Source organism: Emys orbicularis, chromosome 7, assembly GCF_028017835.1.
Source record: "Emys orbicularis isolate rEmyOrb1 chromosome 7, rEmyOrb1.hap1, whole genome shotgun sequence".
Lineage (NCBI taxonomy): Eukaryota > Metazoa > Chordata > Testudines > Emydidae > Emys > Emys orbicularis.
The window spans coordinates 70,260,243-70,287,790 of record NC_088689.1 but is presented as its reverse complement, the minus strand read 5'-3'; the positions used below and the strand labels follow the sequence as shown (position 1 = coordinate 70,287,790).

The following is a 27,548-nucleotide window of genomic DNA, read 5'->3' as shown; positions in this document are numbered from 1 at the left end:
CAAATCAGTCTATGGTAAGTGATTACGTGGCAGATAAGACTAGGTCTGACCTGCTCTACAACAGAATCAGATGGTTGGATACTGTGCACATGGCATCAGACCTCTCAGAACAGAAATGTGCCTGGCTGGTCAGTTACTGCGTTAAATGGCGGTTGTGAGCAGGACCATGTCAAGTATGAAGGAAAAGGAAATGCTGGCCTACCTGAGGCAATTTCAAAGAGGTGTTTCCCTGGTTCCTCAGGCTGAGGGGTCAGCTCGCTCACCTGATTGCCTTGCAGTGGAATGAAACCCTGTAATGGACACAGAAATACCAGTGAAGGGGGAAAGGCCTTGAGGAAAGCAGGGACGGGATGATAACACAGAACAGGGTTTTGCAGATTTAGACCCCCCTCTCCCACTGATAATCTCTCTTTTCCACCCCACCCTTTTCTTTCTGGTCTCTCCCTCCTTCTCTCGGTCTGCTTGTCTAACACTTGCCTCCTCTGTCCTTTCCCACAATCTGGCCACTGTTGATGCAAGAGTCTTCTCCTTTCCCTCAACTGATATTTCTTACTTAGCCCCAGCATGTTTAGTGCTTTATAATCAGAGAAGGAGACACTTGCCACTCCAAGGATCTCTATTTCTGACATCAGCACTACCTCTGCCATTGGGAAACAGCCTTCCTGTATCTCCCTGTCTGCTCATGCCATCTCTTATTAGTCTAGTCTGAAAACATCTGTTCTCCTTAATTTCTCTCTCACTTTGATAATGGTCTAAAAGCCAAACTTCTCATTCGCAGGTGGCTAAGGTTACGCACCAACATCCATATTTAGGTACCCAATAAGTGGCCAGATTTTCAGAGGTGCTGCACACCCAATAGCTCTCACTGGCTTTCACGCTGCAGAGGGAGGCATTTGAAGTGGATCAGCTGATCCAAATTCCCTTGGACTGTGGAGGAATTTGAATCCTGGTCCAAACTCCTCTCTCCAGTCCCAAAAATCCCAGGCTGTATCTCGAGAGAGGGCTGAGCCACTCCATTTGCTTCCATGTCCAAATGCCCCCAGAGTTTATGGCTGTCTGCAGCTGGGGGCACTGATGGTCCAATGCTATATTTGGATTTGCCAGAAAGGCCTTTAGAGTGATGTCACAGCCATCCACCATCTCCCAGTGGTGCACAGCTTGGCCTCCCATTACCATGGAGAGGAAAGTCCCTCCCCTTATTATGGGCCGGGAGAGGAAGCAGCACTTCCCTTTAAAGTCCTGCTATGGGAGACCAGAGAGAACTGGCTAAAAAGTTCTCAGTTCAGGTTCTTAGGAATCTATGTGAGGTGAAGGGTGGAATGGCTTGCCAGAGGGGCTGGCAGACGAGAAAGGGAGTGAGGGGCAGATGGGCCACATGGAGGTCCTGTCCCCAATGAGCCCACCTGCCTTTGCAGGAAGCTGTTTGTGGCCCAGTGACAATTTTTTCCACTACAACATCCAGATTCCAAATGAGAACGCTGAGCAGCACAATGTTCACCCTGCAGTCATCATTTATATTCATGCACACAGTTATTATCGGCTTTCAAATCATTTTAACAATAGGCAAACCCGAGAGACAATGGAGCGTGTATAATATACAATGCTGGTAATCAAAATCAATCCCAATTAGATTCTCCGTCTGCTTCCAAGTTTGTGTTATTCGAGTAACACAATTCTGGTATTTGATGGGGATGAGAGAATCCAGAATTTCTATTAAAGGAATAAAACCTGCCATGTGACCTTTGCATTCTTCCTTGTGTAGCTGGGAAGACAGTAAATTAATTTTTTCATTTATGTTATTGCATAATTTTTTCTGTAGCGTTGCCTCTTGGAATAATGTCTTTTGCACAGTTGCTTTCTTTGGAGAAATTACTGTAATAAACCAAGGAGCCAGCTGGTATTAAATGTAAATGAATTAAGCTTTTACTCTTTTCTTTGAGTGTATAATGTTGAAATTACCAGACATAAATTACCGAAGCAGCAATTCTTGAGCTGGAAAATATCGTCGGCTGGTAAATAAGCTCGGATTCATCAAGCTTCATGATGCAGTGAGTTGGGACTCACTTTGATACAGCCCACTTCATTAAAATTACTCACTGCTCTGAATGGATGGATCAGCCTGTCACTATAGAGGGGGCAAACAGGCATCTCACTAAAACCTGGTAGGGAATGGAGAGTCGGGTCCACTCCTAACAAAGTAGTGGGGGAGGCAGCCCCCTGTCAGAGTGGAGTTGTCTGGCCAACTCTTGTAGTGGCCTCCACAGACTCTAGAGGGAGCTTTATTCAGCTCCTGTTAATGAGGGAGATTAATGTCAATTGAGAATGGTGACACTCAGGTCACTCAGGAAAGACCCACTCCAGAGTTTGATACTCCATTCCAGTGAATTACATGTTACAATCACTCTAGAGTTTATAAGGCTACAGTCCAGTGAACTAATAACCCACTCCAGAGTTTATGGGACTCCTCAACTAAGGAACAGACAATAACAAATGCTAAAAAACCCACCAACCTTATGTTGATGCATCATTAAGGTTAACAATCACAAAAAGTTGGGAAATGCAAAAGTTAGTTTCAACAGCAAAATTACCTTGGTTACACTGCACATAATACCTAGCTCTTATGTAGCACTTTTTCATTCATACATCTCAAAGTACTTTACAGCAGAGTATCATTATCCCCATTTTACAGATGGGGAAACTGAGACAAAGTGACTTGCCCAATGTTACCCAGAAGGCCAGTGGCAGAGCAAAGAACTGATCCCAGGTCTTCTGAGTTCCAGTCGTCTATCCACTAGGCAACACTGCCTCATCTGTGTTGTATATTTAATGAAACACACTATTGCTGTTCGTTTGCAGCGAGTAAGAGGAACATTGTACCAGAAGAAGAGGAAGCGAAATAATATCACCCAACCTGGTTAGGGGTTCTGCTGGGACTTTCACTTTTGCAACCCCTGCCTTTTTGTTATTTAAACTGTGCAGTCTTGATGCATTTTCATGTCATTTTCTCAATTTAATTTCCCTGGATTTTCAAAGAATTCCCCCCCTGCACTTAATATAATTACAACAGATGGGTTTGCCTGTTTTTCCTAAAAATTGTTAAATTCTTTATGGCTCTGAAAAATTTGCATTTGAAAGAGAAAGGAAGGATGGAGTTGCGTCTCAGAAAGCCAACAGCTGGCACACAGTGCTTGAAATCAGAGTGTTAAGAGAGCTGGCCAAGCTCCGGGAGGGACTTGGACCATCTACTGCTGGATGGCCCACCCATGACTCCTATGGCAGAACAGCTGTCAGGAGGCGGCTGATGAAAAGGTCTCAAGACTTTGGGGTACATGGGAGTATCCCATCTGAAACACTGGAAAGGTGAGCAGAGCTTACCAGAAACTAAAGGCCCACCCCCCACAGGCAAGGGACGGGCCACAGGATAGGAATAAACTGACCGCATGGGACAAGAAGAAAACAGGAGCAGGAGTGAGGGTTAAAACCTGGGAACCGAATGGGGATACTGAGCAGAGAACCCCAGGCAACACCCATTGCTCCACAAAGGAGTCTGATGACTCTGCCCAGAGGAACTCTGCCTCAAAGCAGACAACTAGGAAACGAAAATAGGTCCCTGGAGCTTACAGGTTTTTCAGTTAGCTTCAGCTAAGATATCATATCTAGCAGGAATGCAAGGAACCTATAGGCCTGAACCTTTAAGTTATTAGCGTAAGCAGTAAAGACTATAAGCCGTAGCATATAGTCACTGCTGGGAAATTTACACAAGTCACAAGATGGCATAAGATATTTTGCTCATTTTGCAATATGCAGTTTTGTTGAGATCTTGCATAAAACGCTGATAGGGAACTGCAAGAAGTCAGTTGATACTAGTTTTGGGGTATTTTGGGATAGGAACATCAGCAGATGCATAATTGCAACAGTAACCGACATATATGCTAGTCTGGGATAATTACTATACCAAGCTGTAGGACAAGGACAGCCCAACATTATTAGGGTGAGGACGTTAGTTATGGGCAAAGGATGCAGAACACGCTCATGAAAATTCATGGCAGTCTTCAGACCCGATAATAGGCCCAACCACAATCTAGGGAAACAAGACCTTGACCACTGGACTCGCATGGCATGACAGAGACAGGAGAGAACCCCTGTGGGCCACCACCTGCCTTCTATCCCTAGGTGAGTATGATATGACAAAGGATGTCAAATGAATATTGCACTGCTGCTATATTCTTGTTTGAACTGGAACCTTTGTGTTTTTACTAACAGTGTTAAAATATTGAAAACTTAGCTTTTCCTTAAGGGTGAGTGATGCCACCATGCATGTTGGGGTTCCCAACCAGTCAGTAATTCTAATTCTACTGGTGCTACAACCTATCAAACTTCAGAGGTCTAATCAGTTTGCTAATTAGGGATTTAAAATAATCAATATAGCCAATAGATGAGGCAAGACCCCTCAGTCACAGACAGCCTCCCTGTGAAGCTTTCTCCTCCTGGACTGGAGGAAGTCTCATGCCAATGTGGAACATGATATCAGGCTGATGGTCCTGAAGACTGAGGTCCTCTATTTATCCACATCTAGTGGAAAGGCCAATCTCCCCAGTGCTGCCCTGTCAAAGAGCCTCATTGCTGAGCTAGAGGGACCACGTTTAAGGGTGAGAAGGGAGTTCAGTTTCCATGGCCCATTCTTTCTTTGGCCTCTTGTTTTTGACTTGCATCAAGGGAGCTAGTTAGATAAAACAAGACAAATACAGATGGGTTACAACAACTCCCTTGGCTTCAGTTGAGCTTCACCTGCTTACACCAGGATTGGATTTTAGAGCTAACCAAAAATATCTTGCACAAAAGGTTTTTCCATCGAAAAAAAGGGTTTCCTTCTTTGAAGGTAAAAATGGTTTTTAATGAAGATTTGTGGTTTTGCTGAAAACCCAAAAACCCAAAGATTTTTCATTTTAAACCCAAATTTGTTCGAGCTTTTGGTTTATCATCAAAAACTTGAAATTTTTCACATGTAAATGAAATCATTTCCCAGACAGGTCTACTGAATTTGGCCCAGTATTTTGGCTCTCCTAGACAGAGAACCCATTCTCTTCTAGGATTTGCACATTATTTACAGTATGCCAGGTTTAGCCCAGGAGGAAATTATTTGGATGAAATTAAGATAATGAATATACTGCTACCAAGATCTTCACCTAAACTGCATAAGCACAGCATGGCAACTTAACTAGTTGAGCTTCCATTAGCCAGGGAGCTGTCGGATCCAGCACTCCACATCATTAATGAGACTAAATGCCACAGCTACAATGACTGGCTTCTTCCTCTTGAACTCTGCATTTGTCAGCAGGACGTAGATCAGGAATATGCCAATGAGCACTAAAATGTCATTAATGCAAACATGCTGGGAAAACACGATTCAACTCTCTATTGCAGAGACAAGTGTGCAGGAAAGGGCCTTTAAGGGGGAAAAAAATTATCAAGAGAGCATAGAACTGACTCGACAAACTTTTTCATTCAGTTGAAGGCCATGTGCTCATCAGCCATTAAGTGGGCAGATACAATATAATATAGACCCGTTAGGAGTTGATCATCCAGTTATTTTTAGTTAGAGATGGGCACAAGCCTCAACGTTTGGACCGAGATTGCAAATTTCCCAATGCTCAGGTGTGTTCTCGTCCAGGTAATCTCAGATTTTGGCCTGACGTTCCATTTTATTTTTTGTTCGTTCTAACATATCATCTATGACTCTCACATTACATCCATTTCTTGCCTGCCGTAAGGCACATGGACTTCCAAAGCTGCTGGCAACGATGGGAAAAAGGATAAGGAAATTACAGAGGGAAGCAAAAGAGCAAGGGAAAGGAAGTATTAGCCAACAGGTGTTTCAGAATTGCTTTCCGGCCCCTCTCCTGACTCAGCAAAGCATTTAAATACATGCTTAACTCCCACTGATTTCAATAGGACTTCAGCACATGCTTAAAGTTCAGAATAAAGACCATTACAATTTCCTGTTTTGGGACTTAGTGCATTCCCCTTCCAGGGTAAACAAAGAGCAGTGATCTGGCTGGAGGACGAGGCCACAGAAAATGACAGATCACCGTGGAACCAGAACGGCTAAAGGGAGCACTAAACTGGAAAAGCACCTGCAACCCCACACCTGAACGTGCTCTGAAGGTGAGAGGGTTGTCTACAGGGATATTTTGGTGGGGAATCAATGAGGGTCTCTTTTGCCCAGCCTGGCTTTTTTCAGGCAGCTTGGAAATCAATACGGCCAAATCAGATCTATTCCAGGCAAAGTCCATATCGACACTGACGTGTCAGCATTAGCTGTTTAACTGCTGATCATTTTAGATAATGGAATGGGAGAGGGGGGAAAGACTTGGACATCTAGAGCAGGGCGGGTCAAACATTTTCCATCAGCACTGATTTTTGAGGGAAAATTGGGTTTGTGTCTAAACAACGTTTTTCATAAAAAGTGTCTTTCTGCAGAAAATTTAGATTTTTCATCGACAACCCAAATGCCTGAAAACTGGAATGTTTCAGACAAAATGTGGATATAGTTTGCTGTGGCACATCATGGGAGTTGTAGAGTGGTTTCCTCCTCCCCGTTCTCAACTATGGGCTGGGCTTAACAGCCAGGTTACATCTCCCATAATGCACCATAGCCAGAGAGACTAATGCATCATGGGAGATGCAGTCTGACCAGGGAGCCTAGCCTATAGGGGACAATGGGGCCTTGAGGCACCTGAACCACATCTCCAAATCAAGATGTTTTTGTTTTCATTTTTTCACTGAAAATTCCAACTTTTCAGTGAAACTTTTTGATTAAAATGAGTTTCCCCTCATGGTCTTTAATATTTTCCATGGCAAAAAGCCCATTTTTCAACCAGCTCCACTGCAGAGGGAAGAACAGTGGAGAGACACAAAGACAAGGAAAGACAGAGAAAGGGGGGGTGGAGAAGGAAAAGAAATACAGGGTGGTGAGAAAACATAGCAACAGAGTGATGCTGAACAGGACTATGAGGTAATGAATAACTGGAAGGCCACGTATTAATGACAGACCATATTTTACCCTTGATCTTTGTCCCAACTACTGACTGATGTCAGCGAGAGATCGGCAGTGGATCGAGGGTGACATGTCTTCAGTTCATCCCCCAGCCAATAAAAGGTACAAGACACAAGCTTGAAATCTGAATTCAGATTTTGGACATCCTTGAATTTAGGTAGAGGTTGGATCAAGAGCTGCAGTTTGTCATTCAGGCCTCTCTCTGGAAAGTACTTTTAGGTCATGGGTGCATGGCGAAGGGATAGATTGTCACAGCAGCCTCCAGCATGGTCTTCCCCACCTGCATATTGTCCGACTGCACTGGGTGGAGTTGCTCTCTTACAACTGTTCCCATCAGGTGATAAGAGACTTCTCTAGTGGATAACAGAGTCTAGCTCGCTACCGTCCAGGCTTTCTGGCATTTTGTAAAACACACTGTAAATAAACTAATAGAAAGTAGGAATGATATGAAGAATCTATATAAGCAGGCAGGGCATATTGATTCCATCAGCAGCTCTCACTGGTAGTGAAACATTACTGAATTTAAACAGATTGATGTGACTTCTCCACCAGTCAATCAGGCTGCATTAGAAACCTTGCTCAGGAGCTAAATTAACAATGGTTTAAATCAGTTTCAATATCACAGGGGCCAACTTCTGTATACCAAAGCAGAGTAAACTCCAGCAGGTCCAGAAACAAAAACACACCAAATCCTAACTAAACGTACCTTCCTGAGCATTCTCTGAGGGTGGGCAGTTAGCCATAGAACCCTGCTGGGTCAGGGGTTCAAATCCAACCTATGTCAATACTAGCTGGAGTTACCACTGTCTCACAGCTGTTTAGTGGGCCTCTATGAAATGAGTTCTGAGGACAAATCTACACATCATAGAAGCCCCATTTGGATTGTGTCAACAGGGAGGCCAAATACAGTAAAAGCTTTGTTATCTGCCATGTTGGGGGAATGGAGTTCGGAGTGCAGGAGGGGATGCGGGGTGCAGGCTCTGGGAGGGAGTTTGGATGCAGGAGAGGGCTATGGGCTGGAGCAGGGGTTGGGGTGTAGGACGGGGGTCAGGGTGTCCCTGCAGCTCTCATTGGCCACAGTTCTCAGCCAATGGGAGCTGTGGAGCTGGCACTCGGGGAGGGGGCAGTGCACAGAACACCCGTGGCTGCGCCTCAGCCTAGGAGGCAGAGGGAAATGCCAGCCACTTCTGGGAGCCGCATGGAGCCAGGGCAGGCAGGGAGCCTGCCTTAGCCAGGGTGCGCCGCTGACCAGACTTTTAAAAGCCCAGTCAGCAGTGCTCACCGGAGCTGCCAGGATCTCTTTTCGACCAGGCATTCTGGTTGAAAACTGGACGCCTGGCACCCTATCTACATCAGGGAACGTTACAAAACATTTCCCTCTAGTGCAACTGCTGGTTCAGCTGTACCAGCATGGGCCCCCCCAATATAGACAAGTCTCCTGTGGTCACACATTTTACTTTGTTAGGCTCCTCTTAGTGCTGGTAGGATTTTTTTGCAATACTGCTCATGTCCATAGAGTCAAACTGCAAGAGACACTGCTGGGTGAAGGCCTGGAACACAGCCACTTTCTGGAGCTGTATGAGCTTCAAGCTTTGGTGTGTAGATTCTAAGGCCAGATGGGACCACTGTGATTATCTAGTCTGACCACCTGCATAACACAAGCCAGAGACTTCCACTGCTGCTGCTTTGGCTGTTTGATATATTTCTGTGCTCAGAGGAACAAGAACTCCACGGTTATTGTGAAAGCAATGCAGCCTAGGGGAAAATATCCTGAACCTGCAACTACTCATTTCTCTCCCAACAAGGAAACAACTCACTCCTAGAGTCCAAACTTCTTCCAGTGGCTTGGAAGCAGTGACATCGTTACAGGGACAAATCTGTTCACCACACCTCCTGTTCCGCTCTGACCCAGGAAAAATGGACAGCTGTTTGTGGTGAATCTCAGGTAATCAGCCGGAGTGTCTTTTGGGAAGAAGAAAGGAAAGTGGGTCAGAGTCCTATGTTTCTCACTAACTTTTTTTTTTGGAAGGGGGCAGTGTTTGCATGACAGTAAAAATTTGTGGGTGGCCATATTTTAACCTGAGACATCAGCAAACCAGGGACCTCCAGAGCCAAACACATTGTTTAAGCTGTAGCAGCTCAAAGAGCCAAGGCTCTTGAACTAGGGTGTACAAAATTCACACCCTCTGCTAATCAAGCCCAGCAGGCGACCCGTAAGACACGCTGCCCAGTGGATTACAAGAGCTTCAACACTAGGAGCAGTATGCCGTTGATAGAGTGTCCCATCTGCTCGATCAATAAATTTCATGGATATGTTCTGGTTATTTTTAGAGGGTTGCCTGCTGTTTGCGGAAGCAGAGATAAGAAGAGAAGATTCCCAGAAGCGGCTGGCTGTCCCCACAGTGGTTTGTGGCAGGATAAAGCTCCACCATGTTCTACATAATGTATGATTTTGCCCACTTTGAAACACTTTGAAACTGCCGCCACGCTGCTGCTAAGTGCCATGCGGTCTGTTAGGGCCAGTGGGACTGCGTTGTATAGATGCTCCTGCCAAGACAGGGGCTGGAAAATGGAAGTATGCAAATACTCTTCAGGTCTCAGAGCACAAGGAGCCAGGCAGAGAAGTGTGTCAGCTCCTTAGGGGCTGGGCTGAAATGTCTGATTACTACCAGGTGTCATCCGGCAGTTTACTAATCCCCATTATCTCAGTGAGATAGCTCCAGAGGAATCTAGAATTCCAATCCTAAACAAGTCAATAAAAACATTTGCAAATGCTTGACAATGTGCTTTGATCATTGCTTATTATACGTTTTATAATGGTCCTACTGTTCCTCTCTGCTCCTGTCTGCTCATTGCTGCATCCACCTGTTGTGTCTCATTTCAGATTGCAAACTCTTTTGGGCAGGCACCATTTTGTTACATGTGCGTACAGCAACTCCCACAATGGGCCTTGATCCCCGAATGGGCCTTCAGGCGATACTGCAATATAAATAATTATGATGACAGTGCAGGGCTAGGTTATCTGTCCAAAAACCACACAAACCCAGGGATGGAATCTAGGGAGAAGACAGAACTCCATCAAAATCCAACCTGAAAGTTGTTTGTTTTTTGAAAAAGGGATGAGAATCAGTTAAAAAAAATCCAGGAGATCAGAATAAAAAACACCCCACACCCACTCTGTAAATGAGGGTCACTTAAGCTAGAAGACACAGTGAAAGCATCTGTAAGATACAAAATGAGGAAGCAAAGGAAAATCAGAGCCAAAAAAATTCCAAGGAAAAGAATGGAAAAACAAGAAAAATCAAACTGAAGCCATCTCCGCTCAAGTACAATAGACAGAGCCAGAATCCTGGCACATTTTGGGTGCTCGAGATCCTTAAATAATTTTCAATATAAAATGTTCAATACAAAAAGAGAACAACAAATTAGCTAGAGACCTGCTCCTGCTCCCCTTGAATCAAAGAGAGTTGTGCTACTTGCTGCCAGACCCACAGCTTCTTTAAAATACCTTAAAATACACACCCACCCACCCCTTTCTCTGGACCAACAAGAAACCTTTCAGGTGAAAACCCCTTTTAACACAAGGAAGCACCTGCTACCTGAATGGCAATGTTCAAGAAGGGCAGTGCCTATAAAAGTTCACTCTGTGACTTAGACTGGGGAGTTTTGTTTGTTTGATTTAAAAATCAAAACTTTGCCATTCTTCTGGAAAGCACCCGTCTATAATTCTTACAAGGGCCTTGGATCAGCCTCAGTCCAGTGCCCAACTACTGTAGCACACGTCTTCTAAGGAAACAATGTATGCTGGGAAAGGCTAGCTCCGGGGAGTGTTCTGTCATGTCCAGGAAATCTGATGCCAAAGCTGGCTGGATTTACTAAAATCGGTTGTTTTATATATATGTGTGTGTGTGTGTGTGTGTGTGTGTGTGTGTGTGTGTGCGCGCACTCTATGACTTGCAGTTTCTGAACTGAACACACAAAGGCTGTTGTCTCCAGTAGACAAACTCTTAGACAATATCAACATTTCCGTACACAGACAAACCCATAACAGTTTCAACCATATGCTTTACCTTAATTATTAGTGCATCAGCTAGAGATGGCCCAGAAACTATAAGAACTACTCTGCTCTCCCCTGAAACTTTGCACATATCTAGAATCAAACTAAATGTTGGGCTAATTACTCTTCCCCGCCACCCACTGTTTTTTTTCTTCACATGCAGCAGAAATGATGAAATCCCATGGCTGAGATTTTCAAGACAAGCCACTTAAGGGATTTGGATGCAGAATCTCTATTAAAATGAATGTGAAGTAGGTATCCAACTCCCCTAGGCACATTTAAAATGGTCTCGGAGCTGGTTGCAGGAGGTATTCTCATGAGGAGCACAGTTCTCCTGAGTTTTTCCTGCCAAGCTTTACCAGACTCAGGACAACGGGGTAGTTTGGAAGAGCATGCAAACTTATGCGTATGTGTGTACAAGAACCAAACCTTCTGAAACTGACTCCTCACATTTAACTCTGGGCTCTTGGTTCTAGCATGTATAGCTTCCCACAGGCTCAATAATGGCTCTCAATGTGTGGGTGTGAGGTGGGGAGCAAGGAGTCCCTTTGTTGGACCCCCCCCCCTTTACACACATATTCCTTCTCTACTGCTAACGCCAGAGCCCTGTGTTTCTCATAGTGTCATTTCTCTAAGAGGAGCATATTTACAGAATTCTCTGTAGAGAGCTGGAGTCACAAGATTTCCTTTAAGCAAACAATGCAGAATCCATAAACTAAGTTATAAATGGCATCGTCCAAGGTTCGTTATCCCTTGTAGTATTATGGCGGCCTCTGACAAATCTTAGTAGGCTTCGGTAGATAAGCAATCAACACCTGAGCCTCAACGGGAGGTCAGATAAATAACCTGCAGGAAAGATCAATGGGATGGTGGGAAGTTCTGCTAAGCTAAGCTTCTCCCCCCTCCCCCCCCCCGCCGGTATTTGCAGATCATGCTGAATACTGACATTAGCAGAAATGCAGATTTTAAAAAACAGCAAGCGTAACCTAAGAGCTGGAGATAATTAGGGATTAAAAAAAAATTGACCTAGCACCATGAGGCCTTCAACAAGGAAGGTCTCCCAAGGTCACAGATGACCTGCGAACAGACAGCTAAGTTTTCATCGGTCATTTCCCACCCATGCCCCTTTAAAGTCCCAATCCACAATTGTCTACGGGGCTCTGAGAAGTCACACACTTCCAGTGCTAAAATTCAGCAGATGCAGTTCCTATGATGTAAAATGGTAAAGAAATATCCAATCAGGCACTCTGATTTGACTTACTTTCTCATAGGACATGGGGTCCTCCCAATGACTAGGCAATGCATTCAATATTGAAAGGAAACAGTTTTACAATTAACTTTCAGTTAATTTTGTCAATACACCTGTGGAACTCACTGCCACAAGTTACAACTGAAGAAAAAGATTTGGGGGTCATGGTAGATAATCAGCTGAACATGAGCTCCCACTGTGATGCTGTGGCCAGCAAGGCTAATGTGATCCTGGGATGCATCGACAGGGGAATGAATCTCAAGTAGGAGTAGAAAGGTTATTTTATCTCTGTACTTAACATGGTGCAACCATGTTGGAACACTGTGTCCAGTTCTGGTGCCCACAATTCAAGAAGGATGTTGATAAATTGGAGAGAAGTCAGCGAAGAGCCACGAGCATGATTAAAGGATTAGAAAACCTGCCTCATAGTGTTAGACTCGAAGAACTCAGTCTATTTAGCTTAACAAAGAGAATATTAATAGATATAGAATGTAATCAAGTTAAGTATATGGGGAACACATTTAATGAAGGGCTCGTCAACCTAGCAGAGAAAGGTCTAACATGATTCAATGGCTGGAAGTTGAAGCTAGACAAATTCAGACTGGAAATAAAGCATACATGTTTGACAATGAGGGTAATTAAACATTGGAACAATTTACCAAGGATTGTGGTGGATTCTCCATCACTGACAAATTTTTAAATCAAGACTGGATCTGTTTCTAAAAGATCTGCTAAAGGAATTTTTGGGGGGCACGTTCTGCGGCCTGTGCTATACAGTTCAGACTAGATGATCACAATGGTTGCTTCTGGCCTTGGAATCTATGAATAAGCCACAAGCAAAGCCAGATTTAAAAAAAAATTAGGTAATTCTCAGAGATAGGATAGAGGCCACCAAATGCATTCTGCACCTGTATGATGTTCTGTCCTGTGCCATATCTGGCATGTTACAAGGTAAGAGGTCTATGAGGGACAGATGTCTGTTGACGCCATCCAGCCAAAGCGTTAGGTCTTCCAAGGAGGTCGTTTCCATCCCCCTTTCACTGGAGGAAAGTTGAAGAGGATTCTTGCAGGGCAGTTGGTAGGCATTCAGAGCAAAAGACCATACCACCTTAGAAAGCTTTGGGCGACCGTTTGAGAGAGCAAGACCTATTAGTTAGAAGACAGGTCTCTTCATTCAGCTTGAATTCAACCCATTTGATGTTTCTGATCATTCGCAGATTCTTCATCTGGATGATGTCCAACTTCTTGTCAGTTTTGAGGGCCATGTTGAAGACCCATAGGTCAGGATACTGACAACTGAAGCATTATATATCCTCAGCTTCATCTCTCTACTTATCAGGGTGCTTGGTTTATGAAAGACATTCTTGAGGAAATGCCCCATTACTGACAATGCTTTCGCAGTGCGAGGTTCAAGTTCTTTCTTGATGCAGCCCATATTATACATTTATATGAACAATAAGAATATTACACTAGTGAAAATAAAATCGTACAGAGGCAATAAAGCCTCATGCTTCATTAACCAGCTACTTGCTGATGGGGGCTAGGAAGAAATTGGTCCTGAGGGCAGGTTACTCAGAAATCTTTCCATCTGGGGATTTTTACACTTGCCTCTGAACTGGCATTAACCACTTCTAGAGTCCGGATGAAATGAATTATTGGTCTGATCCTGCCTGGCAGTTCCTAAGTGGATTAAGGCAGGTTCTGCAGTTCTGGGCCCCGGGCACAGCAATGTGGATCCACAGGTTGGTGCCACCACCAGAGACAGCTTCGGCCTGCCATGGGGACTGCAGCACAGCATGAGGCCTGCAGCATGCTAAGGGGCGAAGAGAGCAGGTTAATGGCAGCTTCCTGGCCCATTCCCCAGCAGACTCTGGCTCTGCCCACACCCAGCCAGCCAACAGCAGTGATATTATGAGTCTGGGTGCTGTGTGCAGACTGCCAGAGAAGAGAGAACAGCTGCATGCTCCCTTGCCCAGTCCCCTGGAGCCTGCCACACATTTGTTTTGGCTAATAAGGGCCAGAGTAGGATGGGCCAAGCCTGGGATAATGGGTAATTCAGCCAGCCCAGCCCGCAGAGTGTCTGTGCCACTGGGAGCTGCCTGCACGCTGCAACCCACCGTAATGCAGCAAGCTAAAGGCCAAACTGTGCATGCTGCTGTTAGTATTATAATTACTTGTACTGCCGTAGTCATGGACCTGATCATGCTACCTCCATGCAAGCCCACACACGGTCTAATTAATGCCGGCGTGTCAGTGGGTGAACGGTAATGGACATCACAGCCTACTGAAAACGTGTATTTGTTCAGCAGTGACAGAGTGCTCTACACCAGAGGTTCTCAAACTGTGGTCCGTGGACCACCAGTGTTCTACGAGCTCCATTCAGGTGGTCCGTGGATAGTTCCCTCTAAGGTGTGTGCCTGGGCGGCCGCACATGAGAGAATGAAGAGCTACCAACCTAATTAGTGGAGCTGCACAGGCATGGCTCCACAAATTAGGTGCCTGGACCCTAGAGAAGACGCACATGTAAGGTGAGGTGGTGGCCTTGGGGGGAATAGAGCATAGGTGGAAGGGGGCAGTGGAGTGAGAAGAGAGGGTGTGGGGAACTTGGGACATGCAGGGCTGCGGCAGCCAGAGAAAGAGGCGACTTTCCCCAGTTCCAGGGCTGTGGCTGCTGGGGAGAGATGGCCCTCCTTCCCAGCCTCAGCTCTGTGGCTGTTGTGGCAGGGGAGAGATCCCCCTCCTTCCCACACCCAGCTCAGGGGCTGCTGTGGTGGGGGAGAGAGGGCACATCCATTAGAAAGATAACACTACTGATATTAAAATATGAGTTGTGTGCTTTTATTTGTAGAACAAAAAAAATTAAATATTATTACTTTTTTTTAAATACAGTATAGCGCTTTTATCCAAAGCACTTTACAATAGTTAGCTAATGGTACAAACAATATTTGGAAAGATCATTAAGTGGTCTGCAAAGACCCTCAGAAATTTTCAAGTGGTCCATGGAAAAAAAAGTTTGAGAACCACTGCTCTACACTGTACAAAATCCAAGAGAGCATCTACCCAGCAATGTAAGCTGTTGTGAACACATCACAGTGCTGCTCTACTCTCTGTGAAACTCTCGGCCAATAGCAGGAGGCTCAATCCACAAGCTGTATGAGAAAGGCAGCTGACTGATGACCAAGCTGGTCCCTTCCCAGGATGTTCAGGCTGTGGCCAAGTTGCAAACCTAATTCAATACATTGGAGATGGTTTTGAAACCTGTAAAAATTACAAGGTGTAGCAGGGTGGTCACCCGCTCCGGCCCTGAAGGGGTTAAAAGAGCCATTGGAAAGGGCTGTCCCAGGGATCCAGAAGACGAGGCTGACTGGGGAAACAGCCTTAGCTGTGGCCACGCCCCAATCAGGCCACAGCTAGCCCTATAAAAGGCTGTGGGCCAGGAGCTCAGGCAGTCGCTCTCTAGCTGTGGAGAGAGATGGGCCTGGCTGCTTGGGAGCTCAGCAGGGTACCTAGAGTGGAGCAGGGCTGGGGAAAGGCCAGAGGAGCTGGGGAGCTCCAGGCTGGAAAACCCCCAGGTTGCAGGCCTCAGTAAAGGCCAGGAAGAGTACTGGGGTTGCAGAGGTGCAGCCCAGGGTAGGCAAAGGCAGCAGGTCCAAACCCCCCTTGCTGATGATGAGTGGTTGATAGACTGCAGTCTGCCCCAGTAAGCGGGGGCTAGATGGTGACTGGCAGTAGCCACTGAGGCAAGGTTGGGATAGAGGGTTGGGTGCTCCCTTGGGTGGGGAGACCCAGAGAGTGGGGGTACTGCCATGGGGCAGCATGCAAGGTAAAGGGGCGCCGGAGTCCGAGAGGGACACAGGGGCCTAAGGCAGGCGGGACATCGGCCAACAGAGGGTGCTCTGGAGCTGGAGAGCTAATTCCCAGGACAATCAGCAGGAGGCGGCGCACTGGTGAGTCGTCGCCATGCTACACAAGGGCTGTGTTTGTTGATCTGTTGGCTGCTTATGACGCTGGAAACCATCATGCACTTTTACTGAAATTGGCAAGAATTTTGAGTAATAGTAAAATAATCCAGGTCATCTCCTCGCTGCTCAAGAACTGACTTTTTTGGTTGAGGTGAATGGTCAGAAAAGGTGATGGTGAACTCAGCAGAATGGATTGCCTAAAAGCTCAGTGCTAGTACCCTTGCTATTTAATGACTACACAAATGACCAACCAGAATTACTGTGAAGATTCATTTATGCAGATGATCTTTGCATCGCCATCCCAAGTTGGGAAGATCTGAGGACCTTGAGCTCATCCTAACTAGCTCAGAGCGTACTTAGAGAATACTATCGCACATAGTCCCTGAATGCCAATCCCAGCAAAACACAAGTGTGTGCATTCCACCTGAAACATCAGGCCACCATGAGATGGTACAGTCCTTGAGTACTACGACCGAACAATGACATACAAAGAGCATATCAAGAGGCTGAAAAAGAAAGTGAACTCCAGGTACTGTGTACTCCAGTAACTGGCCAATACAAAATCGGAAGCTGACCCCAAAGCACTCCAAGCAACCAGTGTTGCCTTGTGCTACTCAACTGCAGAGTACTGTGTCTCAGTATGGTCACACTCAAGCCATGCACACAAAATTGATTCTGAATTCACTCAATCCTGTAGGATCATCACAGGGACCTTGAAACTGCCCTTCACACTATCGCTATACTGCCTGGCAGGGATCACATCATTATCAGTGAGGCGACATGCTTTCAGCAGAAATGAGAGACAAAGGGTGACTGGGCAACAAAATAGTAGATGAAATTCAATGATGATAAATGCGAAGTAAGGCACATTGGAAAACATAATCCCAACTACACATACAAAATGGTGGGGTGTAAATCAGCTGTTACCACTCAAGAAAGAGATCTTGGACTCATTGTGGATAGTTCTCTGGAAACATCTGCTCAGTGTTCAGTGGCAGGTTGTTGTTTTTTTTTTTTTTTTTTGACTAACAGAATGTTAGGAACCATTAGGAAAGGGCTAGATAATAAGAGAGAAAAATACCATGATGCCTCTATATAAATCCATGATATGCCCACACCTTGAATGCTGTGTGCAGTTCTGGTCGCTCTATCTCAAAAAAAGATATATTTGAATTGGAAAAGGTACAGAGAAGGGGGGGAAAAACGATTAAGGGTATGGAACAGCTTCCATATGAGGAGAGATTAAGAAGACTGGGACTTTTCAGCTTGAAAAAGAAATGACTAAGAGAGGGATTATGATAGATGCCTATAAAATCATGAATGGAATGGAGAAAGTGAATAAAGAAGTGTTATTTACTCTTTCACATAACACAAGAACCAGTGCAATTAATAGGCAGCAGGTTTAAAACAAAAGGAACTACTTCTTCATACAATGCACAGTCAACCTGTGGAACTCATTGCCAGGGGATGTTATGAAGGCCAAAACTATAATGGAGTTCGCAAAAGAATTAGATAAGTTCATGGAGGATAGGTCCACTAACAACTATTAGCCAATATGGTCATGGATGCAACCCCATACTCTGTGTCCTGCTAGCCTCTGACTGGCAGAAGCTGGGAGTGGATAACGGGATGGATCACTCTGATTGCCTGTTCTGTTCATTCCCTCTGAAGCACCTGGCATTGGTCACTGTCGGAAGACAGGCTACTGTGCTAGCTGGACCATTGGTCTGACCCAGTACAGTTGTTATTATGCACGTGTATGATCTAAGACACCCACTGCATTGACACATTCCACCACCGAGTCAGTTGAAGTCCAGAAAGAGCTTTGCCTCTGAAAATCCCTTACCCCAACATACAACTGTGAAAAGCAAGAGTAACAAAATGGCAAGAAATGACAGTGATCCTAGAGAACTTGGCTCCTTCAGAACAACTGTCCCCAGGCACGGACCTTAAACAAAACTACTGGTATACTCTAAACGAGTGAGAGTTGGGGTGGCAAAGACTGGGGACAATATGATCAGGTGGAAGCTGAGGAATAATCCCAAATGTGAATGTGGAGAGCCAAGGCAAACATCTCCTCATGCAGTACCCACTGTCAATATCCTATATTCTCGTGGGGGCCCCTGTGGGGCCCGGGGCCTGGGGCAAATTGCCCCACTTGCTTTCCCCCCCCACCCCCCGGGCGGCCCTGGAGATACCTGATAACACAAGGCTTTGGCTGCGGTGTTGGAGCAACAAGCTATGATGACGATCAAGAACCTCGTTCTCTGAACTGAATGCAAGTCTCATTTGACATTGCAGACTCTAGTACAGAACACTGCAGTGTCTCTCCTCAGCAACACAGGCTACTCGCAAGCACATCACACCTGTCCTCTGCTCTCTCACTGGCTTCCCAAAGAACAGCGAGTCAAGTTCAAGGTCTCAGTCCATATCTTCAAAGCTTCTCATCAAGGGTGGACCTACACCAATGATCTAGAACAGTGTTCCCCAAACTTTTCATGGTCGGGCCCCCCCCTTTACCCCTGTCCATACCCCCCACCCTGAGGAACCCCAAGGTAGCAGTTCAGGAATATAATGACTTGTTCAATTATCTTCTGCCTTCTATTCAGTGACTTTAGTTTTATGGCATCTGGGTAATATATAGATCATGTGAAATATGCTGTGTGATACATCACAGCAGCCAAGGAAGCATTTAGCCCAAACACCATTATCGAGATAGGTACACCTGTCCAATAATTTATCAGAGAATTTAAACATGAAATTATGTAACAGTTGTAGGCTTCACACCAGCCTGTAATATAGAACTACACCGCCTTCTCTATCCATTCAGAGTCACACAAATGGAAGAGATCAATTAGCAGTAATACATTAAACAAAAAGCGGTAAATTTAGTGGAGAGTCCAGCCTGACCATTGCTGGGACTGAAGGTCTGCATTCATTCACATCCAGAAGTTATGCCACCCTGCCCCATAACATGTCACAACACTCTTCTGGAGGGATCCCAGCTAGGGCTGAGAAGATAGCTTGGTCTCCATGTCAACTTTGCAGACTGCTCGTTAGTCCTGAGTGCACAGAAGGAGTTGGGCACCAAAGTCCCTGTTTTAGGTGCCTAAGTCCCAGTTTGGGAACACTGCAATGCATAAAACCCTGTAGGCAGCTAAACTCACTTAGCAGCTAAGTTTTTGCAGTAAAAGTTTGCCAGGTGTCTATATTTCTGCCTCTGGGCCTGTGTATTGCTGCCTCTCTCTAGGGCAACCCAATTCCTATCTCCTGCCTAACCCCTAGAGCAATTCACAAGGATTTCCTAGACACTCACTGTCACAACACCTAACTCCTTTTGTGCATTCAGGCCTTAGTGCCTGCAGCGACTGTTGACTTTGATGTGGACACTTGTTCCCTGGAAATTGGGTTGAAAACCATTCAAATCTTTCAATAATGGTCACTGAAGAACGTTGATAGTGAAATGGCTCTCTACAAAGCTTCTCATCAAGGGTGGACCTGCACCAATGATCTAGAACAGTGTTCCCCAAACTTTTCATGGTCTTGCCCCCCTTTACCCCTGTCCATACCCCCCACCCTGAGGAACCAGGGCCGGGAGTGGGGCCATGGCTCCTGGGAGTGGGGGGAGGAGCGGGGAGGCGCGAGGCTGGGGCCAGGAACGGAGCCACGGCTGGGGCCGAGAGTGGATCTGAGGGCAGAGCGGGGCTGGACGGCACTCCCACCCCATCCCCTTTGGGAGCAGGGCCTGGGCCAGCCCCTACATGTTCCTCCACACACACCCCAGGGGGGCACGCCCCACAGTTTGGGGACCTCTGACCTAGAAGTGAGAGGAGCTGCATTTCCTGTGTCTCAGACTATGTCAGAATAGACTTCCTGCCAGGAAGCATCAGTGTGACAGGGTGCACTCCCCTCACGTGAGCACTTCCTGTTGGCCAGCTATGAACCTGAACTCTTTGCTCTTCTGGTGCCCCCTGCTGGCTGTTGCCCTTATCAGACAGGTCTTCAGTGGCTCAGCCCTCTGGCCAAGTCACACACAGTCAACAGGTGAACGAACAAACCCCCTCCAGGGTAATGAATTGTTTAAACTCCAAGCTCCTTTCTTGGGCTTTTAAGGCAGTGTCTTATCCCCTCCTTGGGGCTTAAGCCACTTCCCTAGTGGCTGGTGGGGGGACCAAGGCCTGCCTTCGACTCTGGGTCCCAACCCAGCGATCCTACAAATAGCAGGCCCCTGCTGCTTCCTTTAACTCCATTGCTGCTGTTATTCCCTGGGCTGCTTCCCACCTAGCCCCTTCCTCTTCACCCATACCGCAGGGTTCTCTGTCTGCTCCCTGCTTGAGCAGAGTTTCTCCCAGGCCTCTGTGGGGATGTATCATCCTTACGCCAACCTAATGGAAAGTTCCATGAGAAAGTAAGGGTCACGATGGGACACTTGCCAGGCAATGGCTCATGGCCTTGTAAAACAAAGGCGCCCCCTGGTGGTCTAGAGATTATATAAGATGAGGTAAACAAGGTAATAAATCATGGCCTTATGTAAGGCCCCCTGGTGGTCTAGGGATTATATAAGATGAGGTAAACAAGGTAATAAATCATGGCCTTATGTAAGGAACGGTTGAACCAATTGGTGTGGGGCTATACATGTGATAAACACATGATTCTCCTTCTTGTCCAATCGGTAGATGTGTGATTATAGCCTAATTGTGTTATGTAATGTTGAGAAAAACTATAAAAGAAAGCTTGTAATAAACAGGATTCGATTCAGCTTGCAACCACATTGGTCGTGTGCTTTATCCTCTCCGCATGGGACCCCACAAATGGTGACCCCGACGTGATTCGGCTTGGACATCGAGGCAGCCGACTGAAGCGTTCGGTGAGAAAAGGCGGAGGTGGCAGCCGCGGCAGGAGGTACCGGAGGATACCGGCTCCTGGTCGTCCGAGAGAGACGTTCGTGAGCTCACAGGTGAGCGGCTGCATTTGATAAAATGGGCTCTGCTTTGTCTGCAGAGGAGGAGACGGTGCATGACTTTTTATTACGCATCGCTGAAAAGCGGGGAGAGAAGCTTCCCTCTGACGCGTTGTCCCATTTGCTGAAATGCGGACAAAGACGCGCGTTTTTTGTTACACCAAATACTGTCTTTGATAAGGCAGTCTGGGAGAGTCTAGGCTCTGACCTCTGGGAGTCGGTCTCTCACGGCAACAAGGAGGCCGTGTCATTGAGCCAAATAGGTGCAAATCTAAGAAACTGATAGAGACGCTTGCGGCAGAAGCCGAGGTCCAGTCGGCCATTAATGACCTCTCTTGGCCAAAAGAGGAGCCGCCTTGTGTGTTGTCGGTGGGAGCCCGTGAGTTCTTTGGGGGTGAGGACACTATCATACCACTCATCCCCAGTGCACCCGAAGTTGATTCTAGTACCGTCCCGTTACCGGACGACCCCGCGGATAGAATGGAGGTCTCGAGCCCAGAAGGGGATAAGTCACAAGAATTTCGGGCGGAAATGTACAAACAGGATTGTACATTTCAGCTACAGGACATGCTGAATCAGTTGTCCCATTTGGCCGGTGAGAGCCATCCCCCGCAGTCCCACACATTGCGAGCCCTGAACCAGCCCGGCTTTCCTGTCACCAATAATGTTTGTACCCCAGAGTTCCGGGCGGACTGCCAGGGGCAGGGTGAGCAGTTGCGGAATAGGTTGGAAAAAATGGCGGAACCGGGCTTATCTAGCTTTGAAAGGACATATAGGAAAAAACCACCGGATAAGCTCCCTCCAGCGGATGATGTAGCTACCCCCTGTCCTCGTTGTGGTTTGTGGGGCTGCGCGATTGGGTGCACCGGACGGGATAACGTGTCCACGCACCGGCCACTGGATGTCACCAACCCGTTTGCCCCGAAGCCTCCGGCATACTCCTCCGATGTTTCCACCGATGTGGGTCCCCGGTGGGTTCCAGCGAAGTGGGTCCGGCCGTGGCTCAAGACACGAATTGCTGAGGAGCCCGACGCCGCCACGCAGGAGCCGGACGACGACCCCGCGACACCGGACCTGCACTTGTTGTTTGTCACAGCCTAGACACCTGATAATGCTGTACTTCTATTTGTTTGGACTCCTTATCATAGGAGCGGGGGTCTTTGTATGTCCAAACTCTGTACCTTTTGTTAACCCACGACAAAATGTTTGGGTCACCTGGGCGAACCAGACTGGCCAAGAAGCCTTTTTTGCTTGTCCATGGCCACCCCATCGGATCCCTTTAGAAAATGTCTTATTGGCTATCCTTATTTACACCCCGATGGTTTTCGTGGGTATTTACGTAATATTACGTTTCTTAAATAGTTCCTTATTTAAGAAAAAGGGGGGAGGTGTGGGGATGTATCATCCTTACGCCAACCTAATGGAAAGTTCCATGAGAAAGTAAGGGTCACGATGGGACACTTGCCAGGCAATGGCTCATGGCCTTGTAAAACAAAGGCGCCCCCTGGTGGTCTAGGGATTATATAAGATGAGGTAAACAAGGTAATAAATCATGGCCTTATGTAAGGCCCCCTGGTGGTCTAGGGATTATATAAAATGAGGTAAACAAGGTAATAAATCATGGCCTTATGTAAGGAACGGTTGAACCAATCGGTGTGGGGCTATACATGTGATAAACACATGATTCTCTTTCTTGTCCAATCGGTAGATGTGTGATTATAGCCTAATTGTGTTATGTAATGTTGAGAAAAACTATAAAAGAAAGCTTGTAATAAACAGGATTCGATTCAGCTTGCAACCACATTGGTCGTGTGCTTTATCTGCTCCGCATGGGACCCCACAAATGGTGACCCCGATGTGATTCGGCTTGGACATCGAGGCAGCCGACTGAAGCGTTCGGTGAGAAAAGGCGGAGGTGGCAGCCGCGACAGGAGGTACCGGAGGATACCGGCTCCTGGTCGTCCAAGAGAGACGTTCGTGAGCTCACAGGCAGCCGACTGAAGCATTCGGTGAGAAAAACTATAAAAGAAAGCTTGTAATAAACAGAATTCGATTCAGCTTGCAACCACATTGGTCGTGTGCTTTATCCGCTCCGCATGGGACCCCACAGGCCTCCTTGCCTGGAGAGTCTCACAGACCCTTCAGTCCTTCCTCACTCTTCTGGTCCCAGCCAGCAATTGACCTGCTCAGGCCCTACAGTGCCTTTAAAGGGAACCTACTGCGCTCTGATAGGCTGCTTCCCTGCAGCCTTTGTAGGCAGGCCTGGAGGACCCACCTTCACTGCTCCTTTTCCCAGGGCAGGATGTGGCAGGACCAGAAGGCCTGAAAGAGCCTAGTACACACTATCACAATCAGTAAAAGGTGCTTAGCTAGCAACACACAGCGACACAGATACTGTAACAACAAGGGAGATTTGAAAAGAAAACTATACTGAGTACATATCGTCCACCACACAAATAGTCACCACAGTTTTCCAGCAGGATACAATTTTGAAGTTGAGCATGTTCCCAATATGTCCTTCGGACATCTGCACAGTGACTAATTATCTACTACTCTGTATCCCTGGCAAGTCTAGCCCCAGAGCTGTTCAGCAAATATCAAATTAGAACTTCCTGAGCACTAGTTCAGGGGGCGGGATAGCTCAGTGGTTTGAGCATTGCCCTGCTAAACTCAGGGTTGTGAGTTCAATCCTTGAGGGGGCCACTTAGGGATCTGGGGCAAAAATCAGTACTTGGTCCTGCTAGTGAAGGCAGGGGGCTGGACTCAATGACCTTTCAGGGTCCCTTCCAGTTCTAGGAGATAGGATATCTCCATATATATAAAAAAAATAGTTTGTAGTACCAGAGTGTCTTGGAAAGCTGTCTCCAGCACACATCTGTTGTCCTACAAAGGAACTCAATCATCTGATCTTCACTTTCCTGATTAACTAAGTAGACCTGCTTCAGTTAGCTTTATTAAGTCATTTTCTCTCACTCCCCCAAATAATCACCAGCTGGTTCTCTTCTCCTGCTTAAGTTCCTTAACATTCTTCTCTTCTCTCACCATCCTCTCCCTGATGTCCTTTCTTCCTTGCCTCTGGCCACCTCCCCTAACACAGGCACACTCCCATGAGCCACCTCAGGACTCCCTTTCACTCCCCCAACATTCTTTTAGGAGAACTCCCTAATTAACTTGGATTGTTTGGCGAGGTGTTAATCACTAGCATTGCAAGCTTGCTTTATGCCTTTACTTTGCAGGAGCAATGGATGCCTGCAGAGCAGGAAAAACACATCATTTACTGACACAGTACTTGGCTAGCACCGATACTACAGGAAGAAATCAGTCTGAGATGCTGATGCTCCTAAATCTTACGTGGGTGCCAGAACCATCCTTAGCAGGACTTGGAACTTCTCTAGCACCTTTCACACCATGATCTCAAAGTGCTTTCCAAACAAATGAAGTCTCCCAATCCCCTAGGACAGTGGTCTGCAAACTGTAATGTGCGCCCCCGTAGGGGGGCACAGAAGGATGTTCAGGGGGGCACAGCAGGGCATGGGCCGGTGTGGCAGGGCCTGGGCCAGCCCCCACAACGGGGCAGGAAGGGAGCGCCACCCATTCCCGCTCTGCTCCCAGTACTGCTCTCACACTGGCCCCAGCCACAGCCCTGCTGCAGCCCTCAGCCCCTGGTCTTGGCTCCCGAGCCCTGCTCTCAGCTCCTGCTCCTGGCCCCAGCTGCAACATAACACACCCAAGCGACGTAAGTTACACCAACAGAAGTCGGTGCGAGTCCTTCTGCCACTGACATAGCTACTGCCACGTGTGGAGGTGGTTTTATTATGTCGACTGGAGAGCTCTCTCCCATTGGCTTAGAGAGGCTACATGAGCGATCTTACAGCGCTGTAAGCTCACTAGTGTAGACATGGCCTCAGTCATCCAGGATTGCAAAATACTGTAACATGTTTCAGTGGGGTAGCCATGTTAGTCTGTATCAGCAAAAACAATGAGGAGTCTTTGTGGCACCTTAGAGACTAACAAATTTATTTGGGCATAGCCCACAAAAGCTTATGCTCAAATAAATTTGTTAATCTCTAAGGTGCCACAAGGACTCCTCGTTGTTTTTACTGTAAAATGTATTATTGCAGTCTCCGAGGTGGACAATTATTAATTCCCTCATCTGTAAAATAGGGATAACTGATACACAGAAAGGGTAAGGTCTAGATTTGAAAGGTATTTTTGCAACTCCTAAGATGACATAGGAGCCCAAGGGCTAGGTTTGTAGAAGTATTTAAACAACAAACTTAGTGAGGGCTTGCAACACTGAGCCGAGCAATGCCTAAATATCTTTACAAATCTGGGCCTAAGTGACTTGGTTGTGATCACACAGTGATGCAGCGCCAGAGCCAGGAACCCAGGAGTCCTGACTACAAGCACCCTTCTTTAATCACAACACACATTGCCTTCCAGAAGAACTCAAGTGGCACCCAAAAATAGAAAAAAGAAGCACTTTTTAAGACAACACAGTGTAGACTCCCAGCACATCTTGTCCCCTTAAGGTATCTGGAATCTGTATAATCCATCCCAGAAATCAAGCCAGAACAATTTTTGCAAGGTTATTGCTGCACGTCGTGTGCTCTCTGGCCATGGACACCACCTGAGCCATCCCTCAACTAGTTAAGATCATATCACTGTTAGCAAGAACCCAAAACTCTGAGCTCCCAACAATGAAGAGCTGGACTGGGAGAAGTCAAAAGCCATCTTGAACTGTGACCACAAACTAAGCCTAGTCATACCTGGTCAGTACTAGGATGGAGACCTCCAAGTAACACAGAAGATAACAAATACAAGGATTCACACACACAAATCTGTGACAGAGTAAATGATTCCGGCCTGTGTTTTGCAGGGAACAGCATGATTGAGGTGTAAAGAACTGAAGCATAAATGGGTTGTTCACAGCTCTTTACACAACGGCATATCCATGTGGGCTTAAGGCCCTTTGACAGCATGACCTTCATCTATCATGGCTTTTCATCAGCCAGTCTGCAGACAACAACTAGAGTGCTGAGTGTGAGAGTCTCGTGGGGTGAAAGGCACCAGTCTGTTTTGTGTCTGTGGGAGGGATGGTGACCCCAAAGGGGCCTGCCCCTGGAGGAGAGAGATTTCCTGTTATAGATATTGTTCCTTGGAGCCCAACTTCCATGGCTCTAGAATTCCAGGCATGGAATAAACAACAAGAACCAGCGAACTGCTAGAGAGCCTGTTCTCATGCAAAATATTACTGCTGGGACATAGTCCAGGTTTCGTGCCTCACCTTCAAAGTTCTCCATGGGTCTGGGCTAGGTTACCTAAAGGGGAAACGGTCTCACTCTGCATGATTGCAGCTACCCAGGAGAGCTGCCATCCTCTAGAACTGTCAGCCCCAAGAGCAAAGTTCCTGTGTGCAGGACACAGAGCTTTCTTAGTGACCAGCTCCTGAATCTGGAACTCACTCCCAGAAGAGAGGAGGCTGGGTGTCCACAGGAAAGGTGGTGCAGTGGTGAGGGTACTAATCTGGGACTTGGGAAACCTAGGTTCAATTCCCTGCTCTGTTACTAGGGTGACCAGACATCCTGATTTTATCGGGACTGTCCCGATATTTGCTTCTTTGTCCCGCGTCCCGACCAAACATTGGACAAACAAGAAATTTTGCCCTCCGCTCTGGCGCTCACGCCCCCCCCCGCCCCGGCTCCGCCCCCTCCTTCCCCCATTGGCTCCCTCCCCAAATCCCCGCCCTGGCCCCGCCTCTTCCCCAACCACGGCTCCTTCCTGGCAGGAGGGAGACTAGGCGCGGGGAACGCGCGCTGCATGTGGCCGGGGCGGCGGGAGGCGCGTCCCGCCGGGAAGGAGCCACAGCCGCGAGCGGGAGGGAGAGGCGCAGGGCTCCCCGGCAGCAGCGGGGATTCGGCCCGCGCCGCCCACCTGACCCCTGCCCGCTCCGCGCTGCCCCCGCCCGGACCCACCGTGCGGCGCATATGCCCGTGGCGGGCCAGGGGGCTCCGCGAGGAGGGCAGCGCGCGCGGCCGGGGCCTGCTAATGCCCCCGGCCCCTTTGAAACTCCTTTTTTTTTTTTTTGCTCCCCCCCCTTGCGTTCCGATATTTTATAGTGCTGATCTGGTCACCCTTTCTGCTACAGGCTCCCTATGTGACCTTAGTCAAGTCACTTAATCTCTCTGGGCCTCAGTTCCCCAGCTGTATAATGGGGCTAATACCCCTGCCTCAGAGTGAGGATAAAAATATTATTGCGTACG

General features: G+C 47.1%; 1 protein-coding gene across 1 annotated transcript in view; it reads right to left on the bottom strand.

Annotated features, from left to right (window-relative positions):
* Positions 1–27,548, bottom strand: part of ARHGAP22 (Rho GTPase activating protein 22) — a 231,944-nt gene that overhangs the window by 201,917 nt on the left and 2,479 nt on the right. The window contains exon 2 of the mRNA XM_065407857.1: positions 203–290. Within this exon, the coding sequence (XP_065263929.1) occupies positions 203–290 (88 nt within the window). The remainder of the gene's footprint in view (positions 1–202; positions 291–27,548) is intronic.